The 23,660-nt window shown below is 37.7% G+C and overlaps 1 protein-coding gene across 1 annotated transcript in view; it reads left to right on the top strand.

Annotated features, from left to right (window-relative positions):
• Positions 1-12,408: 12,408 nt before the first annotated feature.
• The window catches only part of LOC145784406 (N-acetylated-alpha-linked acidic dipeptidase 2-like), a 43,770-nt gene continuing 32,518 nt past the window's right edge, over positions 12,409-23,660 (top strand). The window contains exons 1-2 of the mRNA XM_082596217.1: positions 12,409-12,612; positions 23,258-23,549. Of these exons, the coding sequence (XP_082452343.1) occupies positions 12,425-12,612; positions 23,258-23,549 (480 nt within the window). The 5' untranslated portion in view covers positions 12,409-12,424. The remainder of the gene's footprint in view (positions 12,613-23,257; positions 23,550-23,660) is intronic.

Below are 23,660 nucleotides of genomic sequence, written 5' to 3'. Positions count from 1 at the left end.
CAAATCTACTCAGCCGAAATCTAGCCAAGACATCTGCCAGAGAGTTTAACAAATCAGGACACGAAAACATTACATCATTAACACAAGTTTCTCGAAATTCAGACTTGCCATCGTAAACAATGCGCTTTTTTAATTGTGACGTCACAAAGTATGGTAAATACCATTCAAATCCCTTTACATTTTCTGCTTCACCAGCACGCTCAATATAGCCATTAGATTTAGGATCCTTCATGGTGTCAGTAAGGAAATCACAAAGTTCAGGTTGTTTTAAAGCCTTCTTCCTTAAAGCAGCAGCTCTATCTGACGCCAACACAAAATTGTTAGGTAAATCAATATCTTCCTTCAACGGTACAGGTATCTCAAATCGACCATCTTTCAATTCAATATTCGGTTCAACAAGTTCTCTAGCCAAATTATCATTGCGAGACAATTCACAGGTTTCATTTTGCAACGTCAAATCCTGAATGACTTTATTCAGGTCTGCTATTTCCATATCACGAGACTCAATTTTACGCTGAAAGCCAGAGATGACATCCGACTCTGAAGACGTCTGCACTCTGCACACATTAGCAACGCTTTCATCTAAGGGTGACTTACCACCACAAGCCAACCAACCGAGAGGAGTGAGCAAAGCATGCGGTTCACTACGATTTTCACCAACACGCTCCTCTTTGGCCCACATCAAATAAGCGTTGTCGTTGCCAATCAGTACATCTACAGTACTACAATCATTCAAATGAAACATATTCACGTCATGAAAATGACGGAAACCACTTAAATCCTGCTTGTGCGGTAAAGTTTTAACATCATCAGCCCAAGCTGGGTTAACCACCGAAGTCATATCACAAAACAGTTCATCCGTCTCTAACGACTGGATGTTGAGTTTAACAAGGTCAGCACAGGTAGGTTTCTGACCAGCCAGAGTGTCCATTTTAAAAGACGATTTATCATACGGTTTAACGCCAAGTTCGCACACCAAATCACTCGAAACAAACGTCAACTGCGAACCAGGATCATGCTGACAATACACCAACTTCGATTTGCCAGTTATTGGATTCAAAACACGAGCAGCAGTAACGCGGTTAAAAGCTGCTTTAACATTTCCAATCTTAACATTACGCACAGGAACTCTGGCACCAGCATCATCTTTGCCAATCGACTCCAGAGAATCACGTGACGTCACATAAAAATCATGCAGAAGAAAATAGTGTTTCCTATCGTTGTTAGGGACACACTTACGACAGTTGTTTGCATGAACGCAATCCCTAACCATATGCTGGCGCAAACAATTCAAGCATTTGCCAGCTTTCACAATAACATCTCTCCGATCTTTAGGTGTCAAGCGCAAAAATTCTTTACAATTAGACAAAAAATGATATTCAACTTGACCACGTGACGAACAATAAAAACATGCCGGTATGTCACTACGTCTGGCCACACCGCCGCGCGGTGCGCCAACAGCAGTCGAGTACTGCGAACTCCCTGAAATCACATTATGATGGGGTTTTACCGACGTCTGCCTAACCGGACAAGAAGGCAATTTTCCTTTGCCAAACTTTTTAAAATGCTGCGACTCACCAGAATCGCCCATTAGCATAATGCTAAAATCAGTCGACTTGCGCGTTTCCTCCCGTACTACAAAATCAAACAAACTCTGAAAAGTAGGCTCATCAGTACCACCATACTGATCACCTAAAAAGTCAAGATAACGCTGCTTAGCGTCAAACGGGAGTCGCTTAGCCAAATCCAAAACAAAACGTCCTTCCAATTTGTCACGCTGACCATAAGCTTGCGCGTAAAGCAGACACTGCGACAATTCATCTTTAAACTCTTTCAAATCACTGGAAGAGATCGAAGTCAATTTGCTACCATAGCGATACTTTCTAATTTCCGGTTCGGCGAAAAGACCTCCACGAACCCCAAAACGCTGGGACAAGCGAGCTAACGACATTTCTATCCTATCTTCTTCTGACAAGCCAGGAGTGTCGGAAACCAAATTAGCAATCGTTTGCGCAGCTGTTCTAACACAAGCTGCTTGCAACAAAGTCAAACGAGTTCCTTTAAAGGGCGAAGCTGCCATCAAGGCCGTAACACGATTTTTAAAGAAGACAAATGGCATATTATTACCATCGTAACCAATCAAGGCCGCCTTATCGAAAAACGTCCTACTATTTTGGTATTCAAAAAAGCAATCCTGCTGTTGAGAACTCGATTTAGCGGGAGAAGACAAGCTATATCCCTTAATGGGCTGAGTGGGCTCAGTCACATGCACAGCCCGATCACGATCCTCACACACGTTAAAATCAGGAGACACGATACGCCTCTCACAACCACCCAAATTACGTGTAGCTGGGCGATCAAAAACTAGCGGCGCAGAAAACTGTGAAGGGGGCAAAGCATTACTGCTAATGGCGCTCCGTGACCTGTACGCTCTGGGGGAGGAGTTCGGTTGTAATTTGCAGACCTTGGCTCTACAGCTTTCGGAAGACCCTTAGCCGCGGCCCCGAGACCTCCTGAAACAGCTGGACAACATGTGGATTGTACAGGTCCACTTACAGATTGAACAGGCGTCTGGAAAAGGTTAGGTAAATTAAACTGCGATTGATGTTCACTTCTGGAATGCCTAGAAGAGCCCTTCCTAGAGCTACGCCGGGAGCCCAACTCAGAACGATATTCAGCTAAAACTACCTCTTTACGTTGTTCGGCCCTCAACTGAGCGTCTTTGAGTGCGAACTCAGCAGCTCTAGCTTCAGCTTTCGCGGCGGCCTCAGCAGCTCTCGCTTCGGCCTCGGCTTGGATCTGGAGCTCCTCTCGTCTTAGCTGTAGGTTAATTTGTGCAATTATTCGAGACGAAGTCCTAGATATCCTAGTGCTTACAATTGAGGCGCTATCCTCAGGATGTATGTCAGCATCCAACATATCTGAGAACTCATTTACTTTTTGTTCGAAGTTATTTTTTAACGAGTTAAATTCGGGATCTACCCTATCACGAAGTTCTGCCAAGATTGCAGAGTTAAAAATTTTACTCAAGAGAGCATGGAAATGCTGTAATTCCTCTTCTAAAGCAGATAAGTTAGAGCGAAAAATTAACAGTTCCTGCTTATCACTCAAAGAACCTAGGGCTACAGAAAGTTTCCCAATTTGAGTCAAAATATCCCGTCTAAGATGCCGGGCCTCTCGAACTGACTTAGCCTCATCGTTACTGGGTCCCTCCCCAGAATGGCCTGCCCGACCGCAAAGAACATCATCAGGCTTAAACTCAGTCGAGTCGACGGCGGTCGAGTCCCTGTCGCCACCGAGTGTAGACATATTAAATGTTGGGGCGAAATTTAACAATTAAAAAATTAAGTTACACAAACACACAAATTATTACAGTAGTTATAAAAAAAAACTTAACTGCAAAGACCGTAAAAAATACAAAAAAGAATTTAAATGCACGATACCGTAGCTGTACGAGTATATGAAGTCCAAAAGTCCACAAAACTTGCTTGGATTCGCCCACTTGAATCTTCAAGCACAGATGGATTGTCTTTAATCTTCTTTCTTGCCAATGGATGTCAAAGTTATTTTTCTTCAGTACCAAACTGAGAAGAAATGTCTTTACTTTTTAGCTTAAAGTTCTTCAGTTGCCTACCGAGAAGAAATGTCTTTAATTTTCTTTGCTTCTGTAGACTACCAACCAATAAGATCTTCTTTTATTATTTCTTTGCTTCTGTAGCCTACCAAACCAACAACATCGTCTTTTATTTTTTATGCCTTCAAGTGCTTCTTGGCCTACCAGCTAACAAAAACGTCTTTTATTATTTATGCTTCTAGTGCTTCTGTACAAACATTAGCCAGAGAATCGTCTTTTATTTTTTATGGTCACAGCGGTAAACCATAATCTCTTCGTGGGAAAATTGTAACATAAGATTCCCAAATCCGTTCGTCTGCACGTAATGACCGAAAAATAAACACTCTTTTGAAACGTCTATTCAAAAGTGTATTCCTGTAAAATTAGCCCGCGGCTATCGAAAATGGGACGCAACACCGTACGCCTCTAAAACTGTCACTACAGAACAGATTACTTGGATAAAAGACGGAAAATTTGTCCAGCTAGCAAGCACCAAGCAAACAGTTAAACTTGCGACTGACTTCCAACAAACAATTTTACGAATGACTAGAATAATTTGCGATATCTCAAATGCACGTACACAGTAACTGTGACGCAATAATGAAAGACATTGTCACGCAATTCAAACCCGTGTTCAAAGCGGCTGATGCAATATTTCATCAGGTCTTACGACCGATGGTGCAATATTTGGACATTTTCTAGCAATTTCCATGACGTAAGATGCCAGCTAGGTTAAGTAGACCATAACGGATTTTATATGACGTTTGATTTGGTGAAAATTGTCGGGAACACCAAGTCAAACGAGTTGATGGCAGGCAGGGCGAAGCTGCCATCAAAGCCGTAATACGATTTTTAAAAAAGATAAGTGGCATATTATTACCATCGTAACCAATCAAGGCCGCCTTATCGAAAAACGTCCTACTATTTTGGTATTCAAAAAAGCAATCCTGTTGTTGAGAACTCGATTTAGCGGGAGAAGACAAGCTATATCCCTTAAGGGGCTGATGGAGCTCAGTCACATGCACAGCCCGATTACGATCCTCACATACGTTAAAATCAGTAGACGCGACACGCCTCTCACAACCACTCAAATTACGTGTAGCTGGGCGATCAAAAACTAGCGGCGCAGAAAACTGTGAAGGGGGCAAAACATTACTTCTGATAGCGGCCCCGTGACCTGTACGCTCTGGGGGAGGAGTTCGGTTATAATTCTCAGACCTTGGCTCTAGAGCCTTCGAAAGACCCTTAGCCGCGGCCCCGAGACCTCCTGAAACAGCTGGAAAACGTGTGGATTGCACTGGTCCACCCACGGATTGAACAGGCGTCTGGAAAAGGTTATGTAAATTAAACTGCGATTGATGCTCACTTCTGGAATGGCTAGAAGAGCCTTTCTTAGAACTACGCCGGGAGCCCACCTCTGATCGATATTCAGCCAAAGCTACCTCCTTACGTTGTTCGGCTCTCAACTGGGCGTCCTTGACTGCGAACTCAGCAGCTCTCGCTTCGGCTTTCGCGGCAGCCTCAGCAGCTCTCACTTCGGCATCAGCTTTCGCTTCGGCCTCAGCAGCTTTTGCTTTGGCCTCAGCTCGTATGACTTCAGCTCTCGCGGCGGCCTCAGCAGCTCTCGCTTCGGCCTCGGCTTGGATCTGGAGCTCCTCTCGTTTTAGCTGGAGGTTAATTTGTGCAACTATCCGTGACGAGCTCCTAGACATCCTTCTGCTTACATTAGATACGCTATCCTCAAGATGTATGTCAGCATCCAACCTATCTGAGTACGGTACTCACTTTCTTTTTGTTCAAAGTTATTTTTTAACAAGTTAAATTCGGGATCTACCCTATCACGAAGTTCTGCCAAAATTGCAGCGTTGAAAATTTTACTCAAAAGAGCATGGAAATGCCGTAATTCCTCTTCTAAAGTAGATAAGTTAGATCGAAAAATTAACAGTTCCTGCTTATCGCTCAAAAAACCTAGGGCTACAGAAAGTTCCCCAATTTGAGTCAAAATCCTCCCACGGGCAAAGCCATTTCAAGCGCAACGCACCAGGTCTTGCAGGACTCACAAAATAGTTACAACTTGACGACACGAAACAATGACAAAAACAAATACAACAATCAAGCAAAAACAACATCATCATCTTGCAGAAATCCAATTATACCCAAGAAAGTTATGTCTTGCAGATATTAAACGTGCTTTGATATAAAGTTACGTCGATAAAGCGGTAACTATAAGACCCCAGCCAGCTAAACTCGTCACCTATACACCGATCCAACGTCAGAACAAGCTGAATCAATGCAAAAATGACAGGCCCGCTAGCCGGGATATAGTAATGGCACGTCACGGTAGCCTAATATGAGAAACTTGGTTTACCGTATGTTTTACGCGTTAAATAAAAAAGTAATCCAATTCGGCATATTACGTTGAAAAAAGTAGCAGACAAACTAACAGACAATAGCATGACGATCCGGTCCAAGAAATTGATATAAAAAAACTGATTGGAGCTAGGCCCGGATTTGGAGAGACAGAGGGTGCAGTTGCCCCGGGTCCCATTTTTGAAGGCCCCTGACGTGGAAAAATGTGGTTGTGTGTTGTTATTATTATTTTCTCTCAGCCTTTGAAGTTTCTGCAAAATGCCTCCTTTTTCTCTCAAGGTTAATTTTTAGTCACGTGGTTGAGACTGAACTTGGCATAAGGGCAGAAAATTTTTTTTTCACGGGACCCCCGATCTAAAAGTGCCCCGGGCCCCCATCAGTTAAACTCGCCCCTGGTTGGATCATATGGCCACTGCTTCACCGAAAGATGGCGATTGGCCGAAGAGGATGGAAAACTACTGTAGACCCTGTAGGTAAGTTAGAACCTCTGTAGACAAAAAGCAGAAAGCCAGTAGGATTATTTACAACCTTACTATTTTGCTAATAAATTTACACACATTGGCCTATCATTGCAGGGCAATGAAATATTAGTGTGTTTGGTGTATGTAGCTGGACATTTTTGCCTAAATTTGCTGCATTTGTTTTTCAGCGGGGGAGCGACCCTTTCCACCATCTTCTTCATTTTATTACTGCTTCATTGCATAGTGGGCAAGATAAGATATAGTTACAAATTGCTTTAGTTAAAGAGCCAAGAATTTAACACATCCCTGCAGCCAATAAAACACATTATTGGACAATCTCTGTGCACGTACGCAGGAAGTACCGACTGAGTTATTTTTATCCCGAATCTGCCAATGCTGCACAAATTTATAAAGATTTGTGGAATATGGAGGTCATTTTCTTTACATGTAAACAATTCGACTAATTCCTAAACAATTTGTCTTTTTTCACAAATGTCACTCTATGCACATTTTATTTCAAAACGACGCATTCTTGTCATCACCCATGCTTGCTTTATGCACAAGTATGAAATTACACGTTTGAATTTGCCAAACTTTAGCAGCATTGGAACTTAATTCGTCTTTTTGTTTGACAATTGAATATACTCGAGTAAACTTACAGAAAGCCAAAATTTTGGCAGCACGATTATTACTCATGTCCTGTAAGGCAACGTCAGTGGTGAGGTTTCTTAATTAATTATATTTACGCGTAACAATATAGCAAATGAAGTGAGGAGAGGGTGTGAGACTTTGTGTGATTTAAGCAATGCAATTTGTCTTTGAAGGTATCAAATCTACGTATGTCGTTTAAACCAGTGGAATATGCAAGAGAGGGGGCCATTAAGCCATAGCCCCCTCCCTTTTAAAAAATGTTGTTGTAACGTTGTGATTGTGTAGTGCAAATATTTTATTTTTTGAGAATGGTCTAGGGTAGTAGGGCCTTTTAACCGGCTGTTTAGGAGCCCATTTATTTAAGTTTTTTTCATGTTTTTTTGACTATTAGAAAAAAAAATGATGTAAATACTTCTACAGGTATGCCTACCGATTTTTCCAAAAGGAAAAACAAACCAAAAGTGCATGAAGTTGTAGCAATGTAGAATTCAGAAAAAATCACAACGTATTGGCTCTACAATCAAGGACAAACGGGTGGTAACAATGTTATCATCCGTATGCAAGGCGGATTGTAAAAAAAAAACGAATCTTTGCTATGACAACTCAACAACAATTTCAAAACCGGTGGTAATATACTGTAACAATGCACAAGATACATGGGTGGAGTGGACAGAGCCGATCACTATTGTGGAAGTTGTGCGTTTTTGAGAAAATCAGCTAAGTGGTGGCGTAAAATGTTTTTTTGGTTACTTGAAGTGGGTATTGTCAATACCTTTTTGTTGTACAGCAGAAACAGGGAGCAGCAAGGTTTGAATGCTGCAAGACACCAGACTTCCCGAATCTTGCTACACAGCTGGTGGGAAGGGTCCGAAACAAGAGTGCAAGAAGGCACGGAAAGCATTGTGACGAGCACGAAACTGAACGACTTCCTGGGCGACATTTTATTGCGAAAATTCTCAATGGAATAGCAAAGGATTGTGCAGTGTGCAGTGATAGAAAGACGAAACGAGATCAAACCGTCTACCACTGCGAAACATGTTCGTGACAACCTGCTGGGCTACATCCAGAAAAATGTTTCAAGAAATACCCCACAGAAAACAATGCAAATGCCTAACTTTGGAACCAATAAATTCTATTTGAATAAGAAACTGAAGAAGCCGATTTTATTTTGTTTTTTTATTTTGGTAAAAACTTGATCGATAAATTACACAAGTTCCCGAACCTGGCTCATATCATTTGCTTTCAATCATTACGTACTTTTGTACTTCAGATATGCAATAATTGAGTTATTAGCAAGTTATTTCGTAAAAGACTAACAAACGCACATATAAGGAAATTTGCAGACGACCCCAAAGGGTTAAAGCTTTACTTTTGAATTTGTATGTGTGAAAAACACACGAGTGGTGGTAAAATACCATGGATATGTACAGACAAAAAGACTAGTTGGTAAACTTATTAATTTTTTATCCAATAAGATCAGACAAAGACTAAAGAAGAGGTGCTTGGAAGAAATTAAAGCTGTTGTATACTGTAAGATCAAGTGAAGATAAAGAGGATGAATCTACTGTTTGGAAGTAAAGATTAGTACAAAGATCATATGTCAGTATTACATAGACTAGCCACAAACCAGTGTATTGTAAGTGAGATAGGGTAATAAAGATGAAGCACCAGGAACATGTGACCAAAAGACAGTTCAAGAGGAACGAAACAACAAGTTTAGATGTAGGAGCAAGATAAAAGAGTTAAATGAAACATGGAAATCTTTTCTAAAATATGGAAACAAGTTATGTGATATACCGTAGCAGATTGCTTAAGCTGTTTAAACAGGTTCTAGCAGTTTATAGAAGGGTGTCATCCAATTAAAGGAAACAATTAAGTTGTATGATATACCTCGTTATACGGATTTGATAGAAATTAGGGAAATATGGCTGTTTTTATACGAATCAATCAGTACAACAGATAAATTTTATAATTTGGATACAAGACAATGTATTAGGACTGGCATAAATTAATTTTCGTTTCCAAGACTTGCTTGTGTGCTTCCACCCAGCAATGAATTAAAGTGAAAAAATTTAGTTGTGGGTTTAAACTCATAGAAAGTTGTTGGTTTAAATATAACTTGCTGAAATTAGTCTATAAGCAGATGTTGAAAACTTGTTACATAAAGTTAGAGGCATACAGAACCTGTAAAACAATGGGTTGCTAGAAAACATCTTTCAATGTGATAAAATAGTTTAGTATATCTGTTAAAGGTTACCTATTAGGTTAGATATAAATACAAACAGTTTAAGCACTGAGCTTTATAAAGCTGAAGAAACAACCTCTTATGGAAGTTCATAAACAACATTGATTAGTTACTTATGCAAGAAATTAAAAATGTTAGTTCTGTAACTTGCAAAACTGAAAAAAAAATTATAATTTTAATCAATCACAAAGTAAAACATTTAACAAACTACAAACTTTTAAGTTCCATAATTTACAATTGAAAAACAAAATAGTTTTAACAAATTGGAAACTGAAAGTTTTGCTCTAAAAACATATACACGAAATATTGATCACAAACTTAAGATTTTTTTTTTGTTTACAAACTGAAAAATATTTTTAACAAGCTACAAACTTTTAAGTTGTATGATTGACAAATAAAAAAAAAAAACTAACCAGGTGCAAACTTTAAGGTCCATAATTTACAGCTGAAAAATAGTTTTAACAAACTACAAACTTACAAGTTCCATAAATTACAAACGGAAAATAAAATTAACAAATAGTTTTAACAAGTTTTAACAAATTATAATCTAAAAGTTTACCTCTGATAACATACTTATGAAAAATTATTTTATGTCACAAACTTAAGTTTTCATTTACAAACTTAAAAATATTTTCAACAAATTACAAATTGCATAATTTGTAACGTTAAAATCTGTAGGTTAGGTATGTTTATCAAAATTACTATCAATGATCACCTAAAACCACTATTTCAATGACCTTTATCAAACAAATGCTTAGCTATATTTTGAACCTGATAAGCTACACAGATTTAAACTGAACAATACCAAAGCAGGAGGTTCTTTGTCTTAATTTAGTGGTTGTGTATTGAGTTGTATCGTCATGTTATTATCATGGAGTGGTTTAGTTGTAATAAGCATCATAAAACAAAATCACAAATGTTATTTCTACATGATAAACCTAATGTTGCGTCGTTTTGATCAAGCTAATATTCCAGGTTAGTTACATTTATCAAACAATACTATATAATTTTAGCTGAAACCACAGTTACAGCGAAACGGCTACCTGGTGAAATAAAGGTTTACCGAAACCAACATACACTGAAACAAAGATTAACCGAACAGATGAAAAAATGTAGTATTTATTACTGTTCAAGATGATTAAATGCAGTAGTTATTAAGTTTTTTGGACAAGTCATAGATTATAATAATAATAACCAACTAAGCAACCCTTTGATCATTTGCCTAACAATAAACTAAAACCAATCCACTGATCAAAAGACTCATTAAAGTACAACGAAATCTTCAACAACCAAAAAATTCCAAATACCAGTTAAACCTCATTGATATATCAATAATACCACCAGAACATCCCACCAATGAATGACAAGTTATAAAAGTCGAAAGATCCATTCCCCATAAGAATAAAACACAATATTCGGAAAGACATGGAATCGAACCAGTAGACCTATCCACCAGAATCAATAGTGAAAACTTTATTCCTGCAAGCAAACAGCTTTACGAAAAAACATGGCTGCAACCAAACCGATAAAAAATTAACAAAACGTTTATAAAATTAACTTAATTAAATCCTACATATTAACCGATCTATAAATTTTACGTCCATATGCATACAGACAGTTCACTAACTTAAACGCGATCAGCTCCCACTACGTATTGTACGAGAAGAAGAACAAACATGCGTTGGCATATGGTATGTCAATCGTGGTGCTCTATATGCCTAGAACCAAAAGATCTGCAGTTTAAGTCAGCAACACTACATTAGTTAATATTTTGTGAGATTGAGCTTTTTATGTTGGTTGAGCCAGAAACATAAATAACGTTAATAAACCTTTATGATCTTCAAGTACACTTAAGTTGTGTTTAGGACTTGTATTGTAATACTAATTATGGCAGTACTTCGAAGCGAAGATGAAAAATAGCTTTTAAAAAATGCAATGAAGCTTTGTAAAAAAAATTGGTTACCATCAGACCAATAAAAATTAAGGGTTATCTTCAAAAGTTTACGAAATGTAACAAATCTAGGTCTACAGTTTAAAATCAGCACCAGTACATTTGTTAATATGTTCTGAGATTGCTATTTTTATGTTGATTGAGTAAGAAAAATTATTAATGTAGCATTAATGCCTTCATGACCTTCAAGTAGGCTACGCTTTAGCCTTTAGGTATATTTAGGACTTACATTGTAATGAAAAATAGATTGTTTTATAACCACCTCACAAAGTACTTCACATCTACAAAGCTCTACCAAGCGGACATTTATGTTGCTGGCGAACTTGCGAACAAAAAATTGATACATGTCCTTGCTGCAGAAAATGTATTTCAAAAAGTATAATTGATAATCGCATTGCATAAATTGTATCATAGTTCTGATTAAGACATTCAGCTTCAGGAAACAGCCATAACACTTTGACAGAGCGCAACCGTCGTGGGATATTGAAAGATCATATCTAAAGAATACTGGGCTAGCAGTTGTAAAAAAAGATTTCATTTGTAACAAAAAACATGGTTTTATTGAGTTGTTAATCACTTTTTCCATCGTTTAAGTAGCCTATAGTGCTTTTAAAATGGGCGTTTAATTGATGAGCCAAACCGATAGCTCAGTTGGTTAGCGCGTCACTTCTGGAACGAAGAAGCTTCAAGATCGCTGGTTCTACTCTCAGGGTGTGCGCTTGAGCAACGCACGTTAAGGACTGCTTTCCATTCAGCAGCATCTAATGGATGGAATAATTTCCTGGTAACATGACTTCAACAATCGGAAACTTCACTCTGTCAATCTCGGTAACCGGGCCTGCGTCAGTGATTCAAAGCCTCTACAAGTATGCGAAACTGCCAGGATTAAGCTCTGCAAGAAGCTTTCCCAGTCCGAGGATAAAGATTTAATCAATAAATCAATATCCAGAATTGTTTCAAGGCAATACAACAAGTCAATATATAGTGCTTGAAAGGGGACAAATGTATGATATGTTTGTGCAACGGTTTCAGGCAATTTTCAATATTACTGTTTTCAAATAAATACGCAGACTTGAAATAACCGAAAACTTAACATCTTGCAAAGCAGGCGCTAATTAGGAACCACCTGCAACATGTGGTCAACTACCCGAATAGTAATCTTGAGTATAGTTTTATCCTGTGTCGGAATAGGAATTGGGGTGATAATTGGATACTTCAGTCATCCTAACAATGCTGGTCTTGTTATGGCGACAGAAGATACCTCCATATCAGCCAAGCTCATGGAAGAAATGTTGGCGGAAAACATTAAAGACAATTTGAGGTGACGCAAAGACACAACTTGATAATTTTAAGACCGACACTACAATATAATAAAACATTTCTTTTCTCATAATATAACACTCAGTTTAATAGTTTTGAGTAAGAAATAATTTTATTCTGTGCTCTCTTTTTTTATATTTTGCTGTTATGTGTTTAATAATTATAAATACAGAGCAATATTTAAAAAATCAAATTAGTAAAGCTACTAAAAGGGCAAAAACAAAACTGTTCAGTTTTTGTTTTTTTCCTGTTTATAGATTTAACCCTTAAACGCCTATGTGGGTCTCTAGTGACCCGAGCTGTCTTTACTTCCCCCATATCTCTTGGGACGTCTAGCCATATTCTGTGTGACTTCCAGTATTTTTAAAGCATTTATTCTTCTCTTATTTTACATTTATAATTTTAAAAATATTCCACTGGTAAAATAGTTACTGCTGTTTTAGAAGAAAAAACTTATAGGGTCTCTAGAGACCCATGTTAGGTATAGTGCAACCTTTTTTGAATAACAGTTTATTTTGCCAGCAGTAACTCTTTAAAGTAGGCTACCACAAACATTAAACTTAATTCGTATAATAAATAAACCATAAAGCAACTTCCTATCTTTTCAATTATTGGTGAAAGTTTTGTATAGTTGAACATAGGCGAGAACTTCCCGTTGAATTTGCAACAAGAAAGACGAAAAGGATTGGATCAAGCTTGTTTGGTTTTAGTGACTGGCAAACGTTAGCATCGTATGTGCCAAGGAAAAACAAAGTTGTAGTTTTACTATCAACTATGCATAATGATAGCCAGAGCCGGATTTAGCTGATGGGGGGCCCGGGGCACTTTTAGATCGGGGGGGGGGGGGCGCGCAAAACAAAACACCTCTACGTCTACAGTAGCATTAATCCAGCACTGCACTGCACTGCACAGCATTTTGAAGAAACTTCAAAGGCTGAAAGAAAAAAAATTATAATAACATAAAATCACATTTTTCCACGTAGAGGAGCCCTTCAAAAGTCGGGGGTCCGGGGCACCTGCACCCTCTGCCCCCTTAAATCCGGGCTTGATGATAGCAAAGTTGATGCAGATAAAGGTTTACCTGACATGATACAAGACTATAATGCTACTAAAGCAGCTGTTGACAAAGTTGACCAACTTTGTCACAACTACAGTGTGCAGAAAAGGACAAATTGCTGGCCACTTGCCTACTTCTACAACTGCCTCAACATTGCGGGTATCAATAGCATGGTGGTCTTCCGAGCTAAATTTCCAGTAACGGAAAAAGAAGCAAGTCATCGACGCCGAATATTTCTGGCAAACTTAGATATGAGTTTGCTTCATCCATGGCTACAACGCCGAGTGCAAGTAAAACAGCTTCCAAGAGCTGCTAAACTATCGCTGCAAAAATGTGGATACAAAATTGACATCGACTCTTCTCAATCATCAGCTACACATGGAGGTGGAAAGCGTAAAAGACGGCGGTGCTACATCTGTCCATCTTCTTTGGATCGTAAAACACCTCATGTGTGCGAGGAATGTAATGAGCCGTGTTGTATCGATCACCTACAAGTCACGGTTTTATGCCCCTATTGTACAGCATGATTCTTGTGCTTATAGCGTCATCATGGCTAGGCTACCACATTAGACCACCTAGTAGCCTAGTAGAAAATTGCAATTAATCGCTTTTCTTTCACTAATTTTAGCATTTGTTGAGTTTTGAAGTTATAAGTTATAATATTTTAAGTTACATTATTTCAATTCTTTTCTGTTAACAGTTTGCAGTGTTGATCTTAAATCCGGTTACTTTTGCACAAAAAGAAAATGTTACATTTGCAATTATTGCAAATTTTGTTAGTTGCTTTCGAAGTATTATGCTTTGGAGTGTATAATAGTGAAATTGCAACACAGTGATTTGTTTCATAACCATATTTAAGAAAGATGTACAAATTGAAAGATAAAGCAATACCCTTTAACAGGCCGGGTCATTTGAGACCCAGATAGGTAATAACGGTTGGTGAAACACATAGGCGTTTACGGGTTAAAAAACCATTGTAATTTATTCAGATGAAGTTAAATTTTATATGTGTAACTCTTGAAGAAAACATCTTGTGATGTCGAAAGCGTTCGATATTTAATTTGTTGCGTAGTTTTGTGTGTCCTGTAAATGCAATAAACTTAAGTATGTTAAACTTGATAACGTTGCTCGACTTCGTATGTCTATGGTTCAGCAAAAACAAAAGTTAATGAATTAAAGCAATCCGACGATTTTGAGCATAATAAAGATTTAATTCCATCTGGATAGCACACAACATATGAAACCATGTTTGAAGATGTACATGGTTTTTGTAAGGCTATCAATGAAAAGTATTTAGAACAGAAGCGTCAAAAGAACATCGTTTCGTAAAATGAATGCTGTAAGTATTTAAAAGTAAAATATGAGCAACTGCTTTAGATAGAAAAAGAACTAGGTCTATTTTTTTGTAGATTGTGATTGGAAACTTAAATATTTCTGGTCATCCTTAAATTTGTAATGATTGAAAAAATTGTTAGAATAAAATACTTTCAATGCATAAAAACTAAAAGTTCACTATACAGGTTGTGTCGACACAATATCCCTCTTTTACTGCTGTTATAGCTACTTTAAAATGCCCAAAGTAGTGAACTGTAAAATAATACATGCTGTACATTCCTTTTGCTATTTCCGTGTGCCTTTCAAATATATTTTGTGTAAACATATGCCTGTCTTTGGTAGAAGAAAGCAAACTCTCTCCCGAAACCATATTATCTTATAATTATGTCATCATCATCATTTTGTTAATTCCTCGTATGGAGGGTTGGATACAATGCGCCATTGTTCTCGACCATGAGCTGTTCGTACAGCTTATGGTTCCAAATCATTCTTGGCCTAATCATCCAAATCATCCAAATCATTCTTGGTCTGCCTTTATTTCTTTTACCGCTTATCTTCCCTTCTATTAATGATTTTTGTAACGAGTTTTGTCTTATTGTGTGTCCGAAATATTTCAGTTTTCTTCTTTTGACTATTTGTAAGAGAATTTTGCTTGAATTGAATTTGGAGAGTACTTCATCGTTACCATAGCATCTTTTCACATATAAAATAGGTGGGCAATTGCCCACCTAGTCCCTTTGCTTGCCCCCCTAGCCCTTTCTTTGCCCCCGTAGTTGAAACTAGGTGGGCAATTTTTAAGACTTAATTTTTGTTTGTTAGATCCAAGTTTTATCCAAGTTAAAGAATGAACAGCTAAATGTAAAGCTTCAGCAAATATTTAGAACTTATGAGCCTACCTTATTTGACCTCACTTATAATATCCTTAATGTTCCATTCAAGCAGATTAATTAGCAATTTGTGTTGTGAGTACCTCAAATTTTGTGTGAGATTCTAAATGTCTGAATTACCGAAATTTGTTTCCTGATTTTCATCAAAATGAAATACTAGTTCTTTAGAACCATCTAATTCTGCAAAGATTCAACTCATTATACTGTAATATCTTAGTAGTTGTGTTTCTTAGATTATCGTAGTTGTTTCTTTTTACTTTATTAGCCCACAAGAGACCTCTGCAACTAAGTGTTGCTAGATTAAATTTTATTACATTATTATATATAAAATATTGTGGGCGGGGATGAATATAGGAATCAATTATGGGTCTCAAAAGTTTAGTCTAGGTATAATATGCCTTTTTACCCACAATTTGCCTGAGAAATCTACATTTTTAGGCATAGGTTACATGTCTTACTCTCTGGAAAAGAAGCCCCTTTTCCCATCATTTACTCGCAAAAAGTGCCATTTTTCGAAAATTTGCCAACCTAGTCCCAATTTGTGAAAAGATGCTATGATCGTTAGTGATCTTTTGTTTCCATGAAATTTTTAACATTTTCCTGTATGTCCAGAGCTCGAAGGCATCGATCCGTTTCTCCATTTTTTGTGACATTGTCCAAGTTTCAGAATTGTATAATAGGGTTGACCAGATATAGCATTTTAAGATCATGAGACGAATTGATAAATTTAAACGTTGATTGGTTAAAATATTTTTCATTTTTTCAAATATAGTTCTTGCAATTTCTATCCGTCTTAGAATTTCATGGTCACACTTCCCATCTTCAGTTATTAAATGTCCAAGATAGGAAAAAGATTTTACTTTTTGTACAATTTCATTGTCAATTATAATTTGGAGCACTGGAGGGTCTGGTGATTTTGAGATATCATTGATTTGGTCTTTTTAGCGTTAATTTTCAATATAAATTCTTTACCAATTGAGTTAACATAGTCCAATATATCTTGCAATGTAATATGTAGCCTAATAATAACTTGTAGGCTAATAATATAACCAAAGAAATGGGAGCTGATGTCGCTCAACCTCCGTTCTGGTTCTTCGATGAAAAGCGAATCAATTAATTACACAGGCCAAGTTTGAATTTCATCTTCGTGAAGATCTAAGTCGAAAAAATACAGAATTCTCTTGTACAGCAAAGCAAACAAGATGAAAGTGCATAGAAACCACAAAAAGGTTAATCCAGGAATCTGGTATCGGTAATGTAAAAAATGAAACCCCCAGCATCACTGAAAAAACTGATGGTGTAGTGGAACTAACCAGGGGCGTAGTCATGGGGAGAAAAATTGTCTTCCCTCAAAATATTTTCAATAAACATTTTACTCGTACCTCTACCTAAATTATGCCTGAAACTCAATTAACATACTATTGACTATTGTAATAATTATGCTACTCAACTGCTGTACTGTGTCATATTGCATTGCCGCTATAACTCCTGCGGCAAATATCAGGTTAAACAGTTGCTCAAATATGAAAATTAATGAATTGTTCAAGAAATGTCAGCAGTATTTGAATATTAAGGTGACCCAAAGTGCCATGCCGAAACTTTTTCAACGTAAGCAAATTTAACGAGAGAAATGAAAGTAAAAAGATCGCTTTTTGTTTTTTTTTTTTTTTTCCAAAATTCATCAAGGTAATCAAGGACTCCCAAATGCTTTCTTACGGACCCCTAAGAGGTCCGCGGATCCCAGGTTGGGAACCACTGCCCTAGTGTGAACACGTAACACTACTGTAGATACTCGAACAAAGATTCATTCAACGGCAGCTCAATAAATGAGCGATAATAATGAATCAAAACTTTTGTGACAATTCCACATAAATTAGTGTACGTGAAGCTAATCACTTCTCGTCATAACCAAGGCTAGAGATGAAGGAACCACGTGGGCCTCGTGAGCCTGGGCCCACCTACTTTATTTTCTGGGTGGCCCACCCACTTTTGAAGGCCAAATTTCTTTTAAAAGGTAGCGAAAATGCCAAATCAGAGAGGGAGTTCCAAAAAAAGGTCTTCACTCGTTTGATACACAGTTGTTTGATTATCTTTGATAGCTCAATGATGAAATCCAATCGTTAAACTTTTCTGTTGAGTCCATTATTGATGTGCATTGTGCTGCACGTGTGGGTGTGGTTGCGTGTGACTGGTGGAGCAATCTATCAATCAATATAATTATTCTCTATGCTTTCATGGTTAGAACAGTGATATCATTACATATGCACGTACTGTATAATGCTGCGTATTATTACTCCCAGGTGGTATTATAACTGTGTGTGTATTGTTGCCTTTTTATTTGTGTGTAGGCTACATCGCCACATTTTGTACAGCGCTATAGTGCAATTCAACAATTTTGTAAATTTTTTTAACCAAATCCGGCTCAAAATGGAAAATTTTGCCTGTTGTCACGAAAGGCAATATTTATGAAAACGCAATGTGTACACCATGGGTCGGCAACTTTTTTCTAACAGCGAGCCAAACTTTACATGGTCTTGGCGGACCGTAGCCTATTAATACCAGTTTTGATAGATTTAGAGGCATGATTTCAAGGTGTTGACGTAGCCTAATGCGTTCAGAATATCGGCTAGTAGTATCCTTGACGTGAATCAGCTGATCAAATTCTTAGTGCCTCTGACAGGTAAAAAAATTCGCTGAATTTACCTAAGATACTAAAACGATGACACTAACAAACTTCCCTCACCAGCAAATCGTAAAAAATATCAACAGGCTACTAAGTTACACGCTTGCAAACTTTCGTTGACATCGGCGAATCTGGCACTCATTCAATTGCGAAAATAAAAACGGCAACACCGCTGTGACGTCACCGTAAGCGGGAAGGATACATTCTTTCTCTGTAGTGACTTGGTAAGGTAGCCTATAGTACGGCTACTACAAAACGTGAATATGTGGGGCTCTGTTGGTCTAAAGCATGTGCAGATTAAGAATTACCGAAATGAAAAAGTCAACTTATTATTACTATAAGGTTTCGATCAAATAGGTTGAGTTTATTTTTATCAAACAGCATCGCAATTCAATTGAAATTGCAGTTTCATAGGGCTACAATTTTGATACTTTTTTATTTGTCCTAATCTGGCTATAGCCATTTGCAGTGTAACAACAGTATCTCACAAACAGTAAGTTTACCCTTAATTTATGGTTGAGGCAATGCCTACAAATTGCTGTTTATGTGACAGTGTCAGTGACAAAGACCGTGTGCTTTCTTTTCACGCTGTCCCACAAAACAAGGTGCTGAGAAAACAATGGTCAAAGTTTTCTTCAAGTGTTCGAAAGTGGGATGGGCCATACAAAACTAGTCGTATATGTTCTCTTCACTTCATTGAAAATGATTTTGTTAATACCACTCAAGTAAAAATGGGCTTGAGCAAACTTTACATTTTGAAGAAATCTGCCATACCATCTATAGTTTTGTAATTTTTGTACGAAATTAGTTTTGGCTTGTTTCTTATGGCTTCTTGTTCTATGACAACCTTGCCACCTTGTTAATGTTTAGTGGTACGAAACTCGACAATTGCAGAGAGCATATTGACTGCAGTACAGTAGTCACTTCTTCAACTCTAGGTGGTGTGTTTGCCACAAGTGCCAGTCTATGCCCCAGCCCAATGAATGTGTATGTTGCCATGATGTGCCACAGACGAAAGACATTTTAAAGAAGGACGCCTCTAGTTGTGTTACAAATTTGACCGATTTTGAGGCACACTTACATCCTGCAGTTCTGAGGACTTTTTTTTATGAGGAGCAGGAAGAACTGGAGAAAAAACAATAAACCGAAAGCAGAAAACGGAGACCTATCCAAAGAGTAAGGATGCTAAACTTACATTAAGCTAAAAATACCCTAAACGCTAAAGAATGCACACTAAAACAAGTGATATTATTTCCTTGCAGGCAGTATCAGTTACTTGCCTACAGGCATGTGTTGGAATGGATAGCGTACTACAAGGTGATGCTCTCGGAAGCAACAATCGGATTGTGCTGCCATCATGCATTGTTTGGCGAATCCGAAACAATTTTCCAGATCCAGATGGCAGTTACACAGGATTTCAATGGCCAACTGAAGGCACATTATGAGAGAAAGAGAACTTTTATTTATGTTTGAATAGTGATGATGAATTAAATATGAATGATGATTCGTACGATTTCTTTATTTTTCACTTCAAGTATATTTTAGGTTTTGTAGGAACGTATCCAATACAGTTTTATTAAACTGCAAAAACAATAAATCTTTGAAAAAAGCAACCGCTTGCACTAACTCCGACCAAACAGTGATCCACCAATTACATCTAGGAAACGTTTGTTTCATCCGTCGCTAACGACGCCCACTTAGGATGACGTAATACCACCAAAGTCGTCCCAGAGCAGTAAAATATGGAGTTTTGGCTGTGGTGGCGCTGCGGAACAGTCGTTTGATGTAAATTACGCCCTAACCAGTCGAGCTACGATGTTAAGATTAAAAAGTTCGCTAAGTATAATTCTGCGCTAGAAAATGCTTTAAAAAGTTACTATACTTGGATCGATCCAACCTGTCAGGGGCACTTTAAACATCAAAATTTTTGTTTACTGCACGCACAAATACTGCCAGCTCAGCTGTAGGCTTATCTGTCGTATCTGTGCTCTCATCTATTGCCATTACGAAAAACTGTATAGTGTGAATATACAATAACTTTTTGCTAGATGTTACATTCTCCGATATCTCATCTTTTCGTCGAGTTACGGTTCTTGTTGAAAAACTTAGGCCTATATATGAAAAGTAGTTTTTTTTCTTCTGTGGACGTATGTTTTAATAACATCCATCTTACACCTTTTCCCAAATTCTTCATCACTATACGATTTCTTGTCTTTTGCTATTGATTGTGCTACCTTGTAGCTAGCAAAAGAATTTTCTGATTCATTGGTTTTCCTTTCCTTTGTAACAGAGAAATTTGCTGTTTTAAAGCTTTTTTGAATAGATTAACTTTGCCGTTCCTTGTTTGACCTATAAACTTGGAAAAAATAATATGTTTTGTATCATAATGGCGCTTTATGTTGAGTTCTTTGTTTATACAAACAGAAACGCGGCAAATCAAACACGTGGGCCTACTAAAATGATTAATGAAAAGTACTTGTTCTTCCATTCGATTATACCCTAATAAACCACTGGCCTGGCCACATGTTATTATTATTTGGGAGCGGCGGGCCTGATGATTTTTCTTGGCACGCTGCAGGTTATCGACTCCTGGTGTAAACGATTTCAAATATTAGGAATGCAACAAAGTTATGGGAGGTCTGGGGGGCGAAGCCCCCCAGAAGTTGGTTGACTTTGACTACTGCGCCTCTGGGCCCACCTACGTTTAAAATTGTTCCTCCATCCCTGACCAAGGCTATGGAGTCAGAAAAAAATCTACAATTCCGACTTCTCAGTTCATAACCAGCGGATTCCGACTCTGGTTTCAATGTTGCTAGATTTTGGAGGGTTGTCAGATTTTATAAAAAAAATTTAAATTTAACTTTACTTTATGTTGTGAACGAAAGTGAAACGGTGACTTCCATAAAAACTAACAAGAACAAATACTTCCATTTCTGATGAAGTTATAGAGCTCAATACAGAATTAAAAATAGATTGCAAACACAAATTTTATTGTTTATCGTTAGTACCAAGCCGGAGTCGGAGTCGGCTTTTTTTAACGACTTCGACGCCCGAGCGGTCGGACCCGGTAAAATCTTTCCGATTCCGACTCAACGACTCCTCAGCGCTGGCGCATAAATATCTGTTCGGACTAAACTCGCTTCGACAACATTTGAAACAAATGTTGGTACGATGAACGGTTTGTTCATGTCTTGGAAGTAAAACAACCATAAAAAATCTTGAAAATGTTTCATAACTTGTGTAGAAAAGTTTCATTAGGTTGAAGCAGTGATTTTCAGGCGGTGTTCGGCGAAACACTAAATACTAAATAGTGTTCGGTGAAAGATTGTTAGATGTTCCATAAGAAACGTAATAGTTTGACTTGTGTTTCATGAAACACTTAGTTAAAGTCATAAAAGCTTAGCGTTTGTCTTTTTGCTATTCCAGCTCGAATATCAATTTTTGCTCATCCAAACAGGCCCAGATATCACACTGTGAAAAGCTGAAAGTCAATAAATTGTTGTGGTGTTGTTTATTTGATTACATCATTATAAACATTATGTTTGGTGGTCCGCTAGATCATTTCAATGCATAAAGTGTTCGTGGCTCAAAACACTGAGCTAAAGCTCTAAAGTTAAGAATCAGACCTTTGCTAAGGTAAAACAAGTAAAAAAAGCTGCAAAAACTTATTGAAAGTGCTACTCACTAATATACAATGTAAATGCACTTTGGCCTATTTCTTTAATGGACGGTCTGTGTTTAAAAGGAGTGAGATTTCATTGAAAAACAGTGAGATTTCATTAAAAAACAGTTGCTGCGGAAATAACAGCTGCACTACAACTGTTAAGCTAGCTTGCCTTTTTGTGTAATGGAGACTTCTTTGTTAAAATTGTTCGTTCTTATACTTTGTTGTTGTAAGTTATGTTGAATTTGTACATTTTTCCACCAGGCAGCCTACATGTTTGTGTTCAGTTTTTATCATTAGGCCACCAGTCCACCACAAATGGGGACAGCCTAGTCCAAATTTGGAAAGATGTAATGATTCTTCAAGAGCGCGATGCCCTGTAGTGTGTCACAGCAGGGGATAACTTTTCCAGCAACCTTTCGATTTTCATCACAACTTTGCTATTCCACCGCTGACTTTGTTATTTATTGTGCTCAATTCAAGTCAATGGAGATTCTAAATAGTTGTATATCTTTTCGCAATTTGCATCCGGCCCGCAGCTGTTAATCTTGCAGCAATGCGGCCCTCAGAGAAAAAAGTTTGGTGACCCCTGCTCTTTATTATCATGTGTTTTATGTGAAATTAAATAAACAAAAACATGCAAACAAGCTAATCACAAAATACTCAACCAGGAAAATATTTCTGCAAAAGTAGGAAGCCTATGCAGGGTGGTACAAAAGCAATGCAGCCCGCTCGGATGTATTGTGACTTTATTCCAAATATTTGTTTATCCACCATTTTTATACAAAGAGCCGACTATGACGTAAGTACTACGGCATAAGTAGGTTGTGTCAACTTTGAGCTTACACCTGCTCCGTTGTAAATTGTTTCAGGTTGTAGGCTTTGAATGAGAGTTTGTTGTTAAAATTTCATGTCATCAGATAAAGAGAAGAAATACTGATTGTATACTGAACAAAGTAGTCCTCAAAATTTTGATAATTCTAAACAACTTTTCAAACAATCAAATTAAATGTTGTGCAGGTTTCTTAGCAAACGGCCTCACATTGCTGGGAGATTAGTCGATGAAGTTGAATTGGTTGAATTCGTCAAACAAAGTTTTACTGAGGCCGGACTTGATGCAGTCTCTGTCTATCCCTATGACGTACTCCTCTCTTATCCTAAGCAAAACGATTCCAATTATGTCGCTATTTTAAACGAGGATGGAACGGAAACCGATGTATCCCAGAGGAAAGAGCTTGTTCTGGATCCGGAACAAAACGATCCAAATGTTGTGGACCCTTTTAACGCTTATTCAGCAGCTGGAGAACTGGAGGTGAATTTTTTGAACAACATATTTTTTAAAAGTTGCTGAAGGAAAGGCAGCCGAGCTGGCCACCCTACTCTCGTTAGTGCAGAAGGCTTAGTACAATGAGAACCTTATCTT

Source organism: Aplidium turbinatum, chromosome 15 (assembly GCF_918807975.1).
Source record: "Aplidium turbinatum chromosome 15, kaAplTurb1.1, whole genome shotgun sequence".
NCBI classification, from domain to species: Eukaryota; Metazoa; Chordata; class Ascidiacea; order Aplousobranchia; family Polyclinidae; genus Aplidium; species Aplidium turbinatum.
This window is presented reverse-complemented; position numbering and strand designations above follow the sequence as displayed.